Source organism: Callionymus lyra, chromosome 10 (assembly GCF_982586985.1).
Source record: "Callionymus lyra chromosome 10, fCalLyr1.hap1.1, whole genome shotgun sequence".
Lineage (NCBI taxonomy): Eukaryota > Metazoa > Chordata > Actinopteri > Syngnathiformes > Callionymidae > Callionymus > Callionymus lyra.
The window spans coordinates 7,218,506-7,237,862 of NC_141827.1; the positions used below are offsets into that span (position 1 = coordinate 7,218,506).

The 19,357-nt window shown below is 44.8% G+C and overlaps 2 protein-coding genes across 5 annotated transcripts; both read left to right on the top strand.

The window, feature by feature from the left end:
* The first annotated feature begins 400 nt into the window (after positions 1–400).
* On the top strand, positions 401–10,121 carry LOC148070075 (semaphorin-3D). Of its 2 annotated transcripts, none has more exons than XM_087801885.1 (18): positions 401–643; positions 2,402–2,621; positions 3,561–3,715; positions 3,775–3,837; positions 3,898–4,011; positions 4,071–4,158; positions 4,905–5,033; positions 5,173–5,315; positions 5,368–5,482; positions 5,743–5,812; positions 5,907–6,051; positions 6,123–6,345; positions 6,421–6,509; positions 6,982–7,023; positions 7,086–7,243; positions 8,204–8,265; positions 8,368–8,522; positions 8,675–10,121. In XM_087801885.1, the coding sequence occupies exons 2-18, from the start codon at positions 2,507–2,509 to the stop codon at positions 9,125–9,127; spliced, it is 2,319 nt and encodes a 772-aa protein (XP_087658011.1). In that variant the 5' UTR covers positions 401–643; positions 2,402–2,506; the 3' UTR covers positions 9,128–10,121. The 2 variants fall into 2 exon arrangements, with proteins under 2 accessions (XP_087658011.1, XP_087658012.1); XM_087801886.1 differs by having other exon boundaries at positions 4,074–4,158.
* A 363-nt stretch (positions 10,122–10,484) lies between these two features.
* On the top strand, positions 10,485–18,951 carry smpd4 (sphingomyelin phosphodiesterase 4). Of its 3 annotated transcripts, none has more exons than XM_087800803.1 (19): positions 10,485–10,605; positions 10,831–10,905; positions 11,223–11,309; positions 11,513–11,649; positions 12,176–12,251; positions 12,375–12,483; positions 12,571–12,623; positions 13,272–13,423; positions 13,482–13,614; positions 13,680–13,751; positions 14,259–14,396; positions 16,171–16,319; positions 16,377–16,467; positions 16,572–16,666; positions 16,736–16,899; positions 17,042–17,247; positions 17,311–17,673; positions 17,744–17,872; positions 18,419–18,951. In XM_087800803.1, exons 2-19 carry the CDS (start codon positions 10,867–10,869, stop codon positions 18,737–18,739), a joined length of 2,514 nt encoding a protein of 837 aa, XP_087656929.1. In that variant the 5' UTR covers positions 10,485–10,605; positions 10,831–10,866; the 3' UTR covers positions 18,740–18,951. The 3 variants fall into 3 exon arrangements, with proteins under 3 accessions (XP_087656929.1, XP_087656930.1, XP_087656931.1); XM_087800804.1 differs by having other exon boundaries at positions 14,259–14,348; XM_087800805.1 differs by lacking the exon at positions 14,259–14,396.
* Positions 18,952–19,357: the final 406 nt, after the last annotated feature.

The following is a 19,357-nucleotide window of genomic DNA, read 5'->3' on the forward strand; positions in this document are numbered from 1 at the left end:
GTATATACTTTATTGAATACTGTTTTGATTGTTTAAGCGCTTTGTGATCCTGGTCTGGAAAAGCGCTATATAAATAAAAATTACTCACTTACTTACTTACTTATTATTGTGACTTATTACTTAAGAAAATAACCTTTAAACAAACAGGAGCAGAAGTTTTCCCCTTCACATCAGAGGAGCAATTGTAGAGATTATTTATTTTTATTTTTATTATTAGTAGTATTTAATAATGTCTCTTATAATTATGTCTCATTAATTCCTCTTCATTCCTTGTAAATAGACTGATAATTGTAAAATACAATTACCAACCTGCAGTTGTCGATGCTGCCACCAGATGGGGCTGTAGTGCAGCTTCCAGTGAGGTGAGACGTTCTCTGACACAGCAGGCGCGTAAATTTGAGCTCTGACCCGCATCAGTTCAGTTGGTCAAACCCTCGTTGAGTGTCCTCTTGACAGGAGACTCGAGGAGACCCAGAGACCTTTAGAGAAGACCCGGAAACTTTCACTTTACTCTGTAACTTTCCCAATTGTCAGTGAACGCGTCATTGGATCCGGACCGCTGTCAGAGAGGAGCTGGTTCTGATGAGACCGGAGACCCGGTCATCTGTGGGACAGATCAGAACTGTTTTGGACCGACAGGTCGGTGAGTCTGGACTGTAATTATCTTAACTTTTCCCTCTAAAACACTTTTATTTGTTTGTTTTATTTATTGAAATGTGTCGCAAATCTTTAGAAATTATTATTAATGAATTAATGAGTTCATTATCGTTTGTTTGAGATCAAATATTCAATTCTTTAATTGTAAGCAGGAACAAAAAATCAATATTAATGTTTCTGCGTCAAAACGTCCGATATGTTTAACGGGGACTCTAGCGCCCCCTGCGGCAGAACATGAAGGTCGTCTATGGGGTTGTGGTTTTAATTTGCGCCAGAATGTGTCATAGAAGTTAAACATGTCGAACCATATATGAACCTTCGTAAGAACTCTGTGGACTCAACTATATCTGAGTCGCGAACATCTTTGTTGACACTGAGTTTGATTTTAGATTTTTGTTTATGACATGTTTACGTGAAAAGACCCGAACGTCCCACTATTGTCCAGGACTTCCTGTTCCACTGGTGACTGACCCCAGCTGCTTCCTGTGTGTGAGTGTGTGTCCTGGTGTACGTTTGTGTATCAGTGTGTGTGAGTGTGTGTCCTAGTTTACGTTTGTGTATCAGTGTGTGTCCTGGTTTATGTTTGTGTATCAGTGTGTGTGAGTGTGTGTCCTAGTTTACGTTTGTGTATCAGTGAGTGTGAGTGTGTGTCCTAGTTTACGTTTGTGTAACAGTGTTAGAGTCTTAATGAGTCAGAGTTAACATCTCGAAGAGTCATGGACTCACAGAGTCAGAGTCTTAATGAGTCAAAGTTAACATCTCGAAGAGTCATGGACTCACAGAGTCAGAGTCTTAATGAGTCAGAGTTGACATCTCGAAGAGTCATGGACTCACAGAGTCAGAGTCTTAATGAGTCAGAGTTGACATCTCGAAGAGTCATGGACTCACAGAGTCAGAGTCTTAAGGAGTCAGAGTTGACATCTCAAAGAGTCATGGACTCACAGAGTCAGAGTCTTAATGAGTCAGAGTTAACATCTCGAAGAGTCATGGACTCACAGAGTCAGAGTCTTAAGGAGTCAAAGTTAACATCTCGAAGAGTCATGGACTCACAGAGTCAGAGTCTTAATGAGTCAGAGTTGACATCTCGAAGAGTCATGGACTCACAGAGTCAGAGTCTTAAGGAGTCAGAGTTGACATCTCAAAGAGTCATGGACTCACAGAGTCAGAGTCTTAATGAGTCAGAGTTAACATCTCGAAGAGTCATGGACTCACAGAGTCAGAGTCTTAATGAGTCAGAGTTGACATCTCGAAGAGTCATGGACTCACAGAGTCAGAGTCTTAATGAGTCAGAGTTAACATCTCGAAGAGTCATGGACTCACAGAGTCAGAGTCTTAATGAGTCAGAGTTAACATCTCGAAGAGTCATGGACTCACAGAGTCAGAGTCTTAATGAGTCAGAGTTGACATCTCGAAGAGTCATGGACTCACAGAGTCAGAGTCTTAATGAGTCAGAGTTGACATCTCGAAGAGTCATGGACTCACAGAGTCAGAGTCTTAATGAGTCAGAGTTAACATCTCGAAGAGTCATGGACTCACAGAGTCAGAGTCTTAATGAGTCAGAGTTAACATCTCGAAGAGTCATGGACTCACAGAGTCAGAGTCTTAAGGAGTCAGAGTTAACATCTCGAAGAGTCATAGACTCACAGAGCTAGTTGTCATGTGCAACAACAATAACCTTCAGATGACTTTCATGACACGTGAACCACTAGATTAACCCATGAGTCATTAATCTATGCACCGACAGGTCCGGCCGACCCGGTTCGCACGTGAACCTCGACAACTGAACCCAGGTCCAGTCCACTCATCAGGTGGTCAGCTCTCGTGAGCAGGTCTTGTCCAGAGACTCGTCATGTTTGGGTCCAGGTCCCTTCAGGTCCTGACGGTGCTGCTGGTCCCTCTCTGGTCCCTGGCCGCGAGCCAGACCTGGACCACACCTGCACCACGCCTGCAGATCTCACACTCAGGTAAGAAACACCTGGATTTACCTGGTGAGGCTCAGATGATTGACAGCAGCACACACACACATGTGTACAGTAATGTGTGACACACATGCACACACCTCTGCGCTCACACACGCCAACACGTACACACACATGTGCGACATACACAGCCACACACACTTAAGACCCATACGTGAGAAACACACACACACACACACACACACATCTGTGACACACACACACTCATACATATGTGCCAAAACACAGACACACACGTGTAACTCACAAACAAACACACACACATTTTTTACACACACACACACACACATATTACAAACAAACATGCACCCACACAATCAACTATAAAGAACATTCACACAAATATCACACACACATACACAGCTTTACAAATACAAATTACTTGCTTACTTACACACATACACACACACACACACACACATACAGACCCCAAAATTCACCCACACAATCACCTATAAAAAACACTCACACAAATACCACACACACACACAGCTTCACAAATAAAAATGACTTGCTTACTTACTCACACACACACACACACACACACACACACACACACACACACACACACACACACACACACACACACACACACACACACAAACACACACAGTAATACATAAATATCTGCTACACAATGCCTTTTGTTTGTCACTTCCCAGAATTCTAAGGTTACTTCCTGTGGCACTTCCTGTTTCTTTTGTTGATTATTTGCAGCGTCATTTATAAACACCTCCTTGTACAAACTTTACATGAGAGTGTGTGTGTGTGTGTGTGTGTGTGTGTGTGTGTGTGTGTGTGTGTGTGTGTGTGTGTGTGTGTGTGTGTGTGTTGTGTACCTCATCATCAGCCTCCATGTTAATGTCTGAACATCAGTTCTGTTTCTGGTTCTGAGTGTTTTTTTCGTGACTCTCGCCTCCACAGAGCTGATGAACGGGTCGGCCATCTTCTGGCAGGCCGGGGCGTCAGGGGGGCTGCAGGTCCTGCTGCTGGACCAGGACCACGGCTGGCTTCTCCTGGGAGGGAAGGACCACATCTACCTGCTGGACTCGGACCGTCTGGACCAGCCCGCCCGCTCGGTGAGAGCTTTGACGTGCGTCTGTCAGCAGGGGGCGCTAAACGACTTGTGCCTCCACAGATCCACTGGCCGGCTCCCCGGGACCACGTGGAGCGCTGCGTCTCGACGGGGAAGAGTCCAGAGGTGACTTGTCGTAGTTCTCAATGAGGAACGAATCAAACACAAACTTCTCTTTGTCGACAGAACGACTGTGCGAACTTTGTGCGACTGCTGCAGCCCGTCAACAACACACATGTGTATGTGTGCGGCACCGGAGCCTTCCACCCTCAGTGTGGCTTCCTGCTGCTCGACACAGAGGTGACACACACACACACACACACACATCTTAACAACAACATAAAGTGTGTGTCCTCCAGCAGAAGATCTTGATGTCCCACACTCTGGAGTCTGGTCGAGGAAAATGTCCCTTTAGTCCATCAGAACCTTTCACATCCCTGCTGACTGGTCAGTGTAACACACATGTACAAATGTTTGACACACACGTACACATGTGTGACACACACGTACACATGTGTGACACACAAATGTACAAAGGTGTGAAACACACATACACATGTGTGACACACACACATACACATGTGTGACACAAACACGTATACCTGTGTGACACACACATACACATGTGTGAGTCACACACGTAAACATGTGGAACACAAACATGTATACCTGTGTGACACACACATACACATGTGTGAGTCACACAGGTAAACATGTGGAACACACACACGTACACATATGTGACACACACACGTGTGACACGCAAACATACACATGTGTGACACGCAAACATACACATGTGTGACACACACACGTACACATGTGTGAAACACACATACACACGAGTGACCAAGACTCTCACACATACGCCTGATCACACACATAACGGTTTAACACAACGTTTGATACACATTACATATGAGTAAAACGCACACCTTCACACACACACAGATGTGAGACGCACAATCTCACACAAGTACATTTGTGACACACACACATATACACATGTTTGGTACACGTGTGTAAACAACACATGTTCATACCTATTAATATGTGACACACAAACAATATCACAAACATTCATATGTGACACACACACACACACACACATACACACACAGGTCCAGGGTTTAGCTGGTCCCACTCTGGACCTCCTCACTGGACGTCACTATATCCTCATGTTTGGTCCTCAGACGGGGAACTGTACTCGGGCACCTCAGTGGACTTCCTGGGCGCTAACGCTGCAGTGTTCCGGACCCCCATCCAGGGGAATGTCCATCACTACATCCGCACGGAGGCGTTCGACCACAACTGGCTGAACGGTGAGTCAGCTCCCTGCAGGGGGCGCTAGCGTCACTAGTGCGGCGCCCCCTGCTGATCAGAGAGTGATTTACAGCAGGAGGACCTTTTCTTGATGGTCTCATGACACGTGTTCTGAGATGGTGTGAAACTCTTCTTCAGAACCAGAGTTTGTGGGTTCCGTCTCGGTGCCGGACACTCTCAGTCCAGACGACGACAAGGTCTACCTGTTCTTCACGGAGACGGCCGTGGAGGCGGGTCAGTGGGACAAGCGGGTCTTCAGCCGCGTGGCGAGAGTCTGCAAGGTAGAACCTGCAGGTCCAGAAGGTCCTGGGGTCTCATGGCGTGTCTCTGCAGAACGACGTCGGAGGGAAGAGGAGTCTGATCAACCGCTGGACCACCTTCCTCAAGGCCCGGCTGCTCTGCTCGGTCCCGGGCTCCTCGGGCATCGACACGCACTTCGACCGGCTGGGTGAGTCTACTTCCTGACCTCTGACCCCACTTCCTGTTTCCTGGACAGTCCAGCTCTTCTTCTGTGTTTCCTGGAGTCGGCCTGGAATGTTGTTGTCTACTGTCGGATGTTGTGTGACATTGTGTTGCAGTGTTGTGTGTGTTTCCTCACACATGTGTGTGTCATGTTGTGTTTGTTTCAGTTTGACCAGCTGCTGTGTCTCACAGTTGTGTAGCAGTAGTTGTTGTCTGTGTGTGATCACAACTATCTTTGTCCTCTAGTGGACATTTTCGTCCTGCAGACCAAAGACCCCAAGAACCCGTTGGTCTACGGAGTCTTTAGCACGTCCAGGTACAACGATTCTCCGCCTCCTGGTGACTCTGTAACTCTGACCTTCTAACTCTGACCTTCTAACTCTGACTCTCTAACTCTGACTCTCCTGTAGCTCTGTGTTCGTGGGCTCCGCGGTCTGTGTTTACTCCATGGCTTCCATCCGCGCCGCCTTCAATGGACCATTCGCCCACCGCGACAGTCCGGAGCATCGCTGGGTGGAGTTCAAGGGTCGAGTCCCGTATCCTCGCCCCGGAGCTGTGAGTGTTTTTATGACAACATGTGTGTGTTTGCATGTGTGTGTGTGACCTCACAGATCTTGTCTCCTCAGTGTCCCAGTGAGATCAACGACGTCCTCTACAGGTCCACGCAGGACTTTCCGGACGATGTGGTCAGTTTCATGCGACAGCACCAGCTGATGTGGGAGCCTGTGGTACCGCTGGATGGGAGGCCCATCCTGACCCGAGTCAACGTGCCCTACAGACTCACCAGGGTGGTGGTGGACCTGGTGGAAGCCGAGGACGGAATCTACTACGTCCTGCACCTGGGAACAGGTGAGAACCAGAACCATCTGTGACTGCTTGTCTGAGCCGGTTCTGGTCGGGTTGATGGTGGTTCTGGTTCCTCAGATCATGGGAAGTTGCTGAAGACAGTCTCAGTGGTCAGAGAGGACTGGACGTCTGAGGAGGTCCTGCTGGAGGAGCTGGATGTGTTCCAGGTCTGACCTAAGTCTTCCTCTTCATCATCTTCATCATCATAGTGTAACTTGAATATCTTCTTCTCCTTTACCATCATCATCATCATCATCACCATCATCTTCATTATTATCTTCATCATAATCATCATCATCATCATCATCATCATCATCATCATCATCATCATCATCTTCATTATTATCTTCATCATCTTCATCATCATAGTGTAACTTGAATATCTTCTTCTTTACCATCATCATCATCATCATCACCTTCATTGTTATCTTCTTCTTCTTGAGCATCATCATCATCATCACCACCATCATCTTCATTATTATCTTCATCATCTTCATCATCATCACCATATATTCATCATCTTCATCATCTTCATCATCTTCATCATCATCATCATCATCATCGTCACACACTGCTCAGTCCATGTATGTTAGCATCATGCTAGGTCTGTAGCGTCACTGACTGGTTCTCCTCCACCAGGATGCGTCTCCTGTCCTGGGCCTGATGTTGTCCACCAAAAGGGTGAGTCTGTCATGAGGAACACCTTCTGGTCTCCACCCTCTCCTGACCCGCGTCTCCTGCAGCAACAAGTGTACGTGCTGGGCGAGGGAGGACTGGTCCAGTTAGGGGTGCAGAGGTGTGGGCGTTACGGGCCTGATTGCGCCACCTGCTGTCTGGCCAGAGACCCGTACTGTTCCTGGGACGGACAGACCTGCTCCAGGTTCTTCCCCAGCAGCAAGAAGTAAAGTCACATGTAACCATGGTAACCATGAGGGACCATACCTAACTGCGTGTATGTTTCTCTGCATGTGTGTCTCTGTTTGAATGTCTGGGTATGTGTGTGTCTATGTGTATGTGTGTCTCTATTTATTTGTCTATCTTTGTGTATGTTTCTCTGTATGTGTGTCTATGTGTATGTGTGTCTCTATTTATTTGTATATCTTTGTGTATGTTTCTCTGCATGTGTGTCTCTGTTTGTATGTCTGTGTATATGTGTGTCTATGTGTATGTGTGTCTTTGTTTATTTGTATATCTTTGTGTATGTTTCTCTGCATGTGTGTCTATGTGTATGTGTGTCTCTGTTTCTTTTTTTGTCTATCTGTGTGTATGTTTCCCTGCATGTGTGTCTCTGTTTATATGTGTGTCTATGTGTATGTGTGTCTGTTTATTTGTCTATCTTTGTGTATGTTTCTCTGTATGTGTGTCTCTGTTTATTTGTCTCTTTGTGTATGTTTCTCTGTATGTGTCTCTATGTGTATGTGTGTTGCTGTTTATTTGTGTATCAATGTGTTTTTGTGTCTCTGTATGTGTGTTTTCATATGTATGTGTGTCTCTCTGTTTACCATGTGTGAATGTTTATTTCTCTGCTTATCTGTGTATGTATTTGTCTCTGTATGTGTGTGTCCATGTGTACTGCATGTGTGTCTCTGTTTATTTGTGTATCTATGCTTATTTTGTATCTTTATGTTTGTGTCTCTGTTTATGTTTCTGTGCGTCTCCCTTTATTTGTGTATCAATGTATGTGTGTCCCTATGTGTGTGTGTATGTTTAATTGTGTATCAATGTGTCCCGTATGTGTTTTTTTCTATGCGTATGTGTCTCTATGTATGTGTATGTGATTCTGTATTTGTGTGTAAATGTGTCTCTGTTTATTTGTGTATCTATGTGTGTCTGTGTGTATGTGCATGTGTGTGTTTTTCAGAAGGTCCCGACGACAGGATGTGAAGCACGGCGCCCCCTGGAGTCAGTGTCCAGCCACAGACGGTAACTTGTTTCAAATGAAATATGTTTGATGTCGATTGTGCGTTCGAGGATGTGATTCGTTTTCTAAGAGAATGTTTGGTTGTGTTGTTGTTCATCCATCAGAGTCGGACTCCGTGGCGGTCCAGACAGTCTTTGCTGTGGCGGGTAATTCCAGCTTCCTGCAGTGCGAGTCCAGGTTCCCGCTGGTCAACGTCAGCTGGACGCGGCGTCGCTACGATGACTCCCAGACCGAGGTCCCGGACTTTGAGCCGCTCATGGTCAGTGTGGCTCCAACATGTCTGTGTCGCACACAGAACAACTAAACAACTGTGAAACTTCAAACACAAATACTTGCTGCAGTTCTTTTGAACGTATTTAGCAACATCGCTCCTGCAGGGGGCGCCACACTGCTCACTTCTCTGTCATGCAGGTTCACGGCGAAGACGCCCGCCACCTCCTCATCAACCAAGGGTTGCTGGTTCTTCGCCTGCAGCCGTCGGACTCGGGTCTCTACACCTGCAGTGTCCGTGAGCGCTCGTACTCTCGGACTTTGGCCCGGTACCGTCTCCAAGTGGTCCCAGACCTGGTGATCCAGGCGGGCCGACACCAGAACCACCTGGGATTGCTGAAGGGATTCCTGGGCCATGTGGCGGCACTACCACCACCATTGCCGGGCCAGAGCAGTCTGTGGTCTCCTCAGCACTCGGTCCGGACCTACAAAGACCTGCTGCTCGGAGGACCTGGTGGTCTGGAGCGGTACTGCGATCTGCTCTGGCTCCGGGAGAAACGTCGGCAGCAGAAACTTCGTAGCATGAAGATGAAGCATGAGAGTAGGAAGGCCCGCGTTAGGAGGAACTTCCCGCCCGACGACCCCTCCCAGTAAACTAACAGAACTCCTGGAAGTGAATAACGGCAACACCTAGTGGCCAAGATCAGCAACAGCTGCTTGAATCTGCAAGTGACGTCATTCTGGAGCTACAGCCATGAGACACATTTTTTAATATTTAAAATGATGAAACTGTTATTTTTTAACCTTTAAATTAATATTTTAAAATGATTTCTATATTGAAAGGTTGAATTTGTTTATACCAAAACTTTGGATTGACACTTATCTATAGATTCAGTTAGTTTGTTTAAAAAAAAGGTATTATTTTTCCAATAAATGTGTTTTCTAAACTATTTTTTTTTTAATTTATAGCCTTTTAAAATAGAATATAAAATGTTGGTGTAGTACTGCCACTTAACAATGTTGAATTTAAAAGGCTTTGGATTAAAAAATACAAAAATGTATTTTTGTATTATTGGAATAACAATATAAAACTCTGTGTATCAAAGTGGTTATTTTAGAAACTATTTAAATGAATAGAAATTACAACAACAAAAAATCCAACCTTTCAATACACAAATGATTCAATAAAATAGTTCAACGCTTCAAAACAACAATAATATTTCAATAAGTTTCAACATTTTAAATGTTAAATTCTACCATACCAAATATTCAGATGACACTGATATACTTCCTATTAATCCCACTAAGCTTCATGTCCACAGTAACTTAAGTAGATAAGTAATTTAGTAAGATAATCTGAGTTAGAATCTGCTCTTAATATTAATTCCATTACGATTAGCTCTTAGCAAGTTGTTAGATGACGGATCAGTCTGTTCGCTTCAGAGCCGCTGCAAAGGTCATGTGACAAATGAATCATCATCACAGCCCTGAATATAATTCTCTTTATCTATTTGTATTTTTAAATATTCAACTGTTGTTAACCTGCTTGTATTGACACTTGAATTCATATTTATCTTGTGTAAATGTAAAAACCTATATTTGTTGATATTGTCATTTTTTCTCAATTAAATAAAAGTCACATATATGACTGTTTTGTAAATCATTTCACGAGGGACTGCAGTAGCAACTGCGCCATCGTTCTGATGTGAGGAATACAAAAAAGAAAATAAACGTCTTTTTATTTATTCACCTTTTCTATCCCATTATGGAATGTGGTGGATTCAACATATAAAAGGTTGAAAGTTGTTTTGTTAATTGCCATTTATTTTTTGAGCAATCTTTTTTTTTAAATAATAATTGAATTCAATAATTTATGTACTGAAATTGAATCATATAATTTCTACAAACTTTAAAAACGTATTTGACGACACGGCTAAACTTGGTTTAGCGTGGCTCGACCACGTGACATAGTTTCTATCCAGCAGGGGGCGCTCTCGCGGCTGAGTGACGTTATTTGTCCGCAGAAGAAGTGCTGCAGTTGAACACCGCTGCAACTTCTCAGACGAGCACGGCGGATAAATAAACAGTTATTTTTAATATAAATATACCAAAGAAGTGGGAACTCACTGAAGGTAACTTATTTTTAGCTACTTTTAATATATTCGTTTCTGACGCTGACACAGTCAATACTGCGTTTTGTTATTGTTAGCCGGAGCTAACTGTCGTTGAGTATTGTTTAAGTAGTTTAAACCCGGATATCGTTATTACTATTTTGGTTTTCTGTATTTCTAAGTTTAACTAAACATCTTTGGTCTAACTTTGTTTTTGTAATTTATTTCTGTGAATTTGTCCCAAAGCTCGGAACCGGCTGGGCTGAGGTTGTGAGGTTCCTCATGGCGGCACCAACGTTACCACAGCCAGGCTTCCTCCTGGTGAGTCCTGAGGGTCCAGTGTTGCTGGAGAACACTTGTTAGTGTGTTTGGGGTTTGAGTGTCTGACGTCACATTTCGTTTAGCTGATACTCTTTAAACAGCTCCAATCTGTAACTAGACTTTCATCTGACTCTGAACTGCCCTCAGCTCTATGACTCCAGACTAGTCTGGTCCTGGTCTTTTTTCTCCTGCTGGTGTCGCATGTCAGGACCAAACGACATGAATGAGTTGACCTGTCTATGACTGAAGTGACCTGACTATGACTGAAGTGCTGTCGAGGCAGCTCAAGACTCTCCTCTGACCTCTGTCTCCTCCAGGTCAGTCTAAAAGCAGACGCGACCAACAAACCTCTGGCGCAGAGATGTCAGGAGCTGGTGAAGATCATCGAGGACTACCCTGCAAAGGTGATGATGTGTTGACTAACCTCAGTCAAATCATGATTTACATTAGTTTTTTCTTACTGTTCTCATGTCAGATTGTTGTAGTTTGTCCTTCGACATACATTGAATGAAGTTATTTAGTGATCCATTCTTGCATACAAACACATGTGCAACAGATGTTGTCCAGTTAACAACAATCCTACTCAAATGTGTGTGTTTGTACTCAGGAGCTGCACAGCATCTTCTCCTGGCTGGTTGAAAGTGTGTTTGGAAGTCTTGACGGACTCCTCAGTGGCTGGAACCTGCGGATCCTCTCCTCCCGCTGCAGCGAGTACAATGCGGTTCTGGACTTCCTAAGGCCCAGGTACGGAGCGGGTTCTGTCCGTTGACTTTTAAGTGTATAGGAGTGAAAGGAGTAAAATATTTAATAAGCAGGATTAATGGCACATTTGTTCATAAGCGCGATGACGCTGTTGAAAGAGTTGAACACAGTCAAGTGTGTGTCGTCTTCATGTCATTTATGTTTCAAAGAACAAACCTTTAAATACAGAACCAACAATGTTTGCTTGATGTCGAAGGTAAGTCTTCACATCTTGTGCTTAGTAAGAAGTATGTTTTAAATAATTGAATGAATATTTTCAAAAATAATTATATTTATTTATATTTATTTACGTAGAGTTTGATATTCTCATTCCAATAACTAAAAAAAACCCCAATATTTTAATTCAAAGCCTTTTAAATTCAATGTAAAAATGTCCAACATTAAACTGCTGTTTAAAAAACAGTCCAACTAGACAAGATTGAACTAAAACAGCGACACTGCCAGCATGTTTGAGGCTTTAAGAACTCGCAGCGTTGTGCAAACTCATGTGAAGTGTTGTCGTCCTCAGTGGTGCCATGATGAAGCTGGTCTACAAGCTGCAGGCAGAAGAATACAAGTTCCAGATCCCAGTTGACTATCTGCCTGTGAGTCTACCTTTGCCGATTTCTCCTCTGTCTGTGTTCCTTCCGTCCGTGTTCCCTTGTCCGTGCTCCAGTCTGTCTGTCTTCCCTCCATCTATGAATCTGATACAGTCGTTCTTCCGACAGGGTCCGGTCAAGGTGTGTATCCAGCAGGGGGTGCTGCCCGACTGCCCGCTCTTCCACAACAAGTTGCAGTTTCCACTGTCGGGTCACCTCACACCGAACCTGGCGCTCAGTATCCTTACAGCTGTTTCTTTTTTCACACACACTCAAACACACAGTTTAAAAAAAAAAACACGTTATTTACCTGAAAGTTTCTCAGATCCTTTTGAGTTCTTCATGTTCCACTTTGCGTCCTGCCTCATCGCGCCCAAGGTGAGTAGGCAGAGTTGAACCTTCAACCTTTGAGTTGTGATGTTTTCAGCTGACCACTGACCCAAACGGTTGGAAAATCATCATCAATGATTATTTATTGCCGAGCTCAAAGATTATCTTATTTACTTATTATATTTATATTTACTAGAACGCTTATTACTTATTAAGAAGTGAGAATTTAATTATTCACTTGTAAAATAAATGTTAAATTAAACAACATTTATACGAACATGCAAACCCCTCTCAACAACAGTAATGGTGACCAGAATAATGCCGTACTTATAATGCTTTGCCGCCCAGCAAGCCAATCACGGCTGTCGACATAGACGTAGAATTTAGAAACAATACTTTATAGACAAATCAGCCGTCACTCGATAGAACTATATGTAGAATGAAATTGTTGGATTTCACTACTTTGTTGGCACCATAAGTAAGGTGGCTATTGTAATTAGTGTCTCCAAATAAGTTCTGTGGTGACATTAACTGCTGTTTCATTCTTTTCAGTAACTTGTTTGTAACTGTTCCTAACTACAGGTTGCAAAAAAAACAACTTTTTTCATCTAGTACTGTGTGAGATAAAAAAACCCTGTGAGACGGCGAGACCACTGGAATGACCTCCGTGATTTAAAGAGTCTTCTTTGTCTGCAGAACTCTGTCATGAAGCAGCAGGGCAGCTCCTCCGACAGTGCCTACTTCGTCCTGGTTGAGTCCTACCTTAAGTATTTCCTTCCCAGCGAGGGCAACGTTCCTCCGTCGCCGTTTTCCGACTCCAGAGGCTCCGTCACTGCACCCTCGCCCAGGTACCCCGAGTCCCACCCTCTGCTGCCGAACCCGTCACGCTGACCCGTCTCTTCTCAGGTCTACGGGCATTTCCTTCGCGGGTTACGGCGTCCACAGTCCCAGTCTGCTGAAGCACCACATCTTCCACCAGCCCTCTGTCAACGCTGACCCGGTCGCCCAGGAGATCTGGAGGACGGAGACCCTGCTGCAGGTGAACTTGCCTAGACTGAGTTGAAGGCGAGGTCAAAGGTCATCACACGCTCACATCTATTGCAGATGTTTGTGGAGGTCTGGCTTCACCACTACTCGCTGGACGTCTACCAGAAGTTACAGTCGCCTCAGGTCAAGGTAAGACCATCACCTCCGCGCAGACCCTCTTCCACAACAGGTCACCTGACTGCAGTCACTTCGCGGGCCTCGGCCCAGTTAGATGGTTCTGTCAGTCCTCAGGATCTGTTCCCCGAGTCTGGGCCTTCACTGGACCAGGATGTTGCATGACGGTCCAGACGTCTGCATGTTGTTCCGCTTCCTGTTGCATCTCTGACCTCTGACCCCCCCGCACTCCCACATCACCTGACCCCCCCTGCTGACGTAGTGCTTCATGTTTGAGGACCACCAGATGGTTCTGATCAGTCGGACCCTCTGGTGGTCCAGAGTGACACTCACTGCCGCACGTGTGACGTTCACGACCTTGACCTCCGCGTGTGAGAATGTTCCTGTCAAGTGATTCGTGTGTCGCCATGACGATCAAACTTGTGTTTTGTCTCCCTCCTCTGATCTCCTCTCTGCCTCCTTCTCATGTGTCCCCCCCCTTCCTTGTCTCCCCCCTCCCCCCTGGTGGTCATGGGTGATCAGCTGGCGCTGCTGCAGTACCGCCTCAGTATGTCCAGTGTGCCGTGTCACGCCCTCGGCCCACCAGGCTCTGGGACCCTCCACACCTATCAAGTACTTTTACCTTTTCACTCACCCCCGGCCCTCTGGGGCCTCCTGGAGGTAAAACTCAGTGTAACAGTCGCCGACCGGGAGGCTTCTGCCACAGGGACGTGAATCCATGGACTCAAAGACTCAGAAGGACTTGACGGTTCTGAAAGAAGAACGTCATTATTTTTAAAAATATTTAACTTTAAAAAAAAAAAAAAAAAAGTTTTACACGTACCATTTGATTTTCTAATTCAAATAATTTTAGAAATATTTTTTTAATTAAATATTCAGACGTTATTGTCTGGTTTTACTATTATCCCAAACTTATATTTATCCAATTTGAAAGGCTACAAACTAAATATTGTTCAATTTAGATTTTTTTTTTTTAATTATTGGTAAATTATATTTATATATATGTGTTAAATATATCTATTTAAATTGTTTGGAGAATATTTTGATTCTAAAATAAATAAATTAATACAACCTTTTTATTAACAAAGCAATCATTTTTCTAACATTTTAATTCAGTGCTAAAAAACAAAAACGACAACAACATTTAAATAAACACATTTCAAATTCCATAGTGTTTAATTAGTGAAGGTCTCTAAAACAACCTCTCACACACACACACACACACACACACACACACACACACACACTCCTGTCACGAACCCATCCCTCGTGCATAGTGTGAAAGTGAACAAACATCCAAGTCCTTCTGAGGGTTGGTCCAGTCCGTTCTGAGTCTTGGTCCAGGCGTGTCTGGTTTCCACGCTCGTGTCTCTGTGGAGAAGCTTCCTGGACAGAGAATGAGCTGGAATGACGCTTCTGGAATCTGCCAGCAGATTTAACGGTTTGGTTCTTGTCGCCCTCTGCTGGTCGTTTTAACAGCATGCGCTTGAGGTTCTCCTCTGCTGAGCACCGAGGTCCCAGGTCTGAAGAGTGACAGATCCTTGTCGTTGGAGATGTGCGAGCAAAACTTTTCACCTGCTCAGAGACACGATAAAGTAGCTCGGTACTCTATTGGTATTGTCACTATTATAGCAACTATTATAGAAACATTTATTAGTTAAGGAAGAAAATAAATCAACCTTTTATATCCAAATGTATTGAATTACAAATGGTCAATAAAATAGTAAAATGGGGTTGTAAGAAAATATTGATTCACTTAAGTATGGCAGTATTTTCTTCCCGATACCACATGACTATAAACCAGAATATATTTTTTTTTTTTTTATATGCATTCATTTTTTGGGGGATAATTTATTTTCATCATGTTTATTTATTGTTTTTTATTTCAATTATGTATCAAATAATTCAATTTCTATTTTATATCACTAGAATCAACATGCAAATGTTCACTTCGTTTGTTCATTTTGATGTTGCAATTAAACTTATTGACTGAGGACGAGAGGATACAGTGACTCCAGAAGCTTTTAAAGCTGAAAGTTGGACATATTTTGGTTTGAAAACAAATGAAAGCAGTTACGACTTCGTCAAGAGTCATGTGGTCTGTAAATACTACAACACCAGAGTCAAGTACTGGACAATACTACAAATATATACTTGTTACTACACTATCACAATATAACGCAATTTATCGTTTACGTTTCCCCTGTTTCGTAATACATATCGTATCACCAAATTCTTGCCGATACACACCCCTAGTTCTGAAGCTGCTCTTCCTAAGAGGAGAACCTGGTCACGTGGGTCATGGTGGGACCTCGGTGGTCTGGTTGGTCCTGGTTATCCGTGTGTGTGGCTGTTGCCCTGGGACGCGCTCTGATTGGCTGCTTGGCGCAGATGTCAATCGTGGGCGGCGCTCACCGCTCGCCTGTGCTCGCAGGAGCCGTTCAGCCCGACGGAGGAGCACGTGCTGGTCGTCCGTCTGCTGGTCAAACATCTGCACGCCTTCGCCAACAGCCTGAAGCCCGAGAATCCGCCGTCCCCCGCCCACTCGCACACCCAGGCCAGCCCCATGGAGGAGTTCAAGAGGTGAGTGAGGCGCAGGAGGGTTCGGAGGAGGAGGTGCCATGACTGTGTGTCCTGCAGGGTGGTGGTGCAACGCTTCGTTCAGCAGAAGCTCTACTTGTTCCTCCAGCACTGCTTCGGTCACTGGCCGCTGGACGCCTCTTTCAGAGCGGTGAGAGTAGACGCACATTTGCACACACACCTACAGACACAAACAGACACAGATACACACACGCACACACGCACACGTTCTTCATGAATATGGTCCATGTTCAGGTGCTGGAGACGTGGTTGAGCTTCATCCAGCCGTGGAGGTACACTGTGAGGATCAACGCTCAGACAGAACCCAACAGAATCGTCTCAGATCAATGGTGAGATGGACCCGAAATTCTTAGGAAGACTTGATGTTGTTTGACGTCTGTGTTTCTATGTTTCTCCAGGGAGACCTTCGTCCACGAGAACCTGCTGATGTACACAAAGCTGTTCCAGGGCTTCCTGAACCGGGCCGCCCGCACCGATCTGGTCAACGCCAAGAACGCTCTGATGGTCTTCAGGGTGGCCAAAGTCTTCGCTCAGCCCAACCTGGCCGACATGATCCAGAAAGGTGAGGACGGAGAACCTGCAGAGATGTTCCGTCAGAGAGAGAATACCGAGCTACTTGATCCAAGCTTCTCTAAAGACGAGCGTGTTCTTCACGAGTTCTCTGGTCCAGATGTGAAAAGGTTCTCCTGCTGGTCTGGTTTCAGGGGAGCAGATGTTCCTGGAGCCCGACACAGTCCTTCACCACCGGCAACCACGGGGCTACCTGACGCCAGCCCAGGGCGGCAGCTTCCTGTCGTCGAGGCAGCGTCCGGTGACGGACACGACGTTCCGGGTGAAGAGCCACGTGTTCGCCCTGGAGGGTCAGGACTGCCAGTACTCCCAGATGTTTGGAAGCGAGACGCGGGCGGTGGTGAGTCTTAAAGACACTTCCTGTGATCCGCTTGTCGAAGCTGTAACCACTTCTCGGCCTCAGGTGGTCCGGTTGATCCAGACTCTGGCCCAGGCCCGGCAGACGGCCAAGACCATCTCGGATCACTCCAGCGAGGCGACCGCCAATGCCTCCCTGCTGTCCTGGCTGGGTCTGGGACCGACGGACCACAACAACACCTTCTGTTCCAGCGAGCCGGAGGAGAGCAGCGAGTGTCTGAAGAAGACCCACGAGCTGCTGGACCGGGCCCTGGAGAACCTCTGCCTGGTCTTCACGGTGACGGCGGGTCAGCTAGCTCAACTCATCTCCGGCGTCGGGTCGAGTCACGACGACGGGAACCACAACCAGCTGCCGGACTGTGTGCCCGGGGCGGAGGGCCTGGTCCTGACCGACCTGGGCCGCTCTCAGGTGGGGGTTCTGTCAGAGCACAATGTTCAGAACCAGACCCACTCATTAACCTCCTCGTGCGTTTATGCAGATCATCAACGGACAGCGCAGGTTCAACATCCGTTACCGTGGCGACCCTGAGCTGCAGCCAATCAGGAGCTACGAGAGCGCGGTGCTGGTCCGACTGCTGTACCGGGTCTCCATGCTGCTCAACCAGAAGGTACTTTCACTGAGCAGCTCAGACAGAGAGTTGCTGGTTTAAATCCCACAACTCATTTTCACTGGAGTTTAGAAACCTGGTTATAGAAGTATCTCAGTGTCATCAGATGATTTAATAGTTGGATTTAACATTTTAAATGTTGATATTTTTTATTGAAATGTTAATTTTTGTAAGCATTTAAGGATTTTTTTGGAACAATTAATTAAATAATTTGTCAATTAAAAAGTTGATTTTGTTGAATTGGAAAGTAAAATAAAAGAAACCAACAATACACATAGTTTGATATTTTATTTACAATAATTAAAACATAAATGTACTAATAGTTATAAAAAAAATAACGAATTATTGATTTAAATGCTAAAAAATTATAAAAGAAATACCAAAAATTGTTACTGCTTGATTGATCTTTCAACCAATCATAGTGTCGTTATTGTCATTAAACATTTTTATATTTAATTTAAAAGGTAAAGATAGAAATTTGAATTTAGGAAATTAATTCAAATTCAACTATTAAAAATAATTGACCACACTGTTTCATCTGCACAGTTCGAAGGTCACATGACGGCGCTCTGCTCGCGCTCCGACTTCCTGGGTCGACTCGGGCGCCACTACCTGACCGACTCCGCCTCCAGCCGCAGACTGAAGCTCAGCCCGGCGACCCAGCAGAGGTCGGACTGGAGCCGGCGGCCGCGGGTCAGCCTGCGGGTCCTGGGCAGCTACCGCACGCTGCTGCTGCTGCTGCTCTTCTACCTGAGCGCCGCCGTGATGTCACTGGGCCTCGCCTCCAGCACGCTGCTCGTCCTCGCCGCCGGCTTCCTGTACGGAGCCGTGATGGCGCTGCTGGGCGACAAGCTGAAGACGAACTGACGCACACCATGATTTTAGCTTTTTGTGTACTTGTTTGTGTGATCAATAAAGACCTGTTAATGTGCCGGGCCGGACCGGGTGGAACCGAACGCACTGCAGAACCATTTCTTTATACCTGAGAACATGTCCAGGAGGACAGAAGCCTCTGTCGACGCCTGCTTTGTTTAATATTCCATGTTGCTTCAATCAAATAAAACATTTTATCAAGAAAATTGTAATCATTCAAAAAAATCTATAAAAGATAAATATTTTTTCAATCAAACCAAATATTTTCTATCAAGAGAAAGTTGTTCCAATCGAAAAAAAAGGCATTTTAAATCGAAAAACCATTTAATTCAATCACAAGAAATATATTTTTAATCAAAGGAGTTGTTTTCATAAAGAAAAAGTTGCTAAAATTTAAAAAGGAAATCATTACACTTTCATCGATGAAAAGAAATGTTGCTTCAATCCAAGGAAACATTTTCAATTACAAAAAAAATATTCAAGCTAACTTTGTTTTCTTTTTTCTTTGAAGTACAATTTTTTGTCTTTGGTCGTAATTATTATTTTAATTATTTATTATTCAAAATTATTATTAATTGTGTTCTGTTTTGATGCCTTTTTTATCGCAGTGAA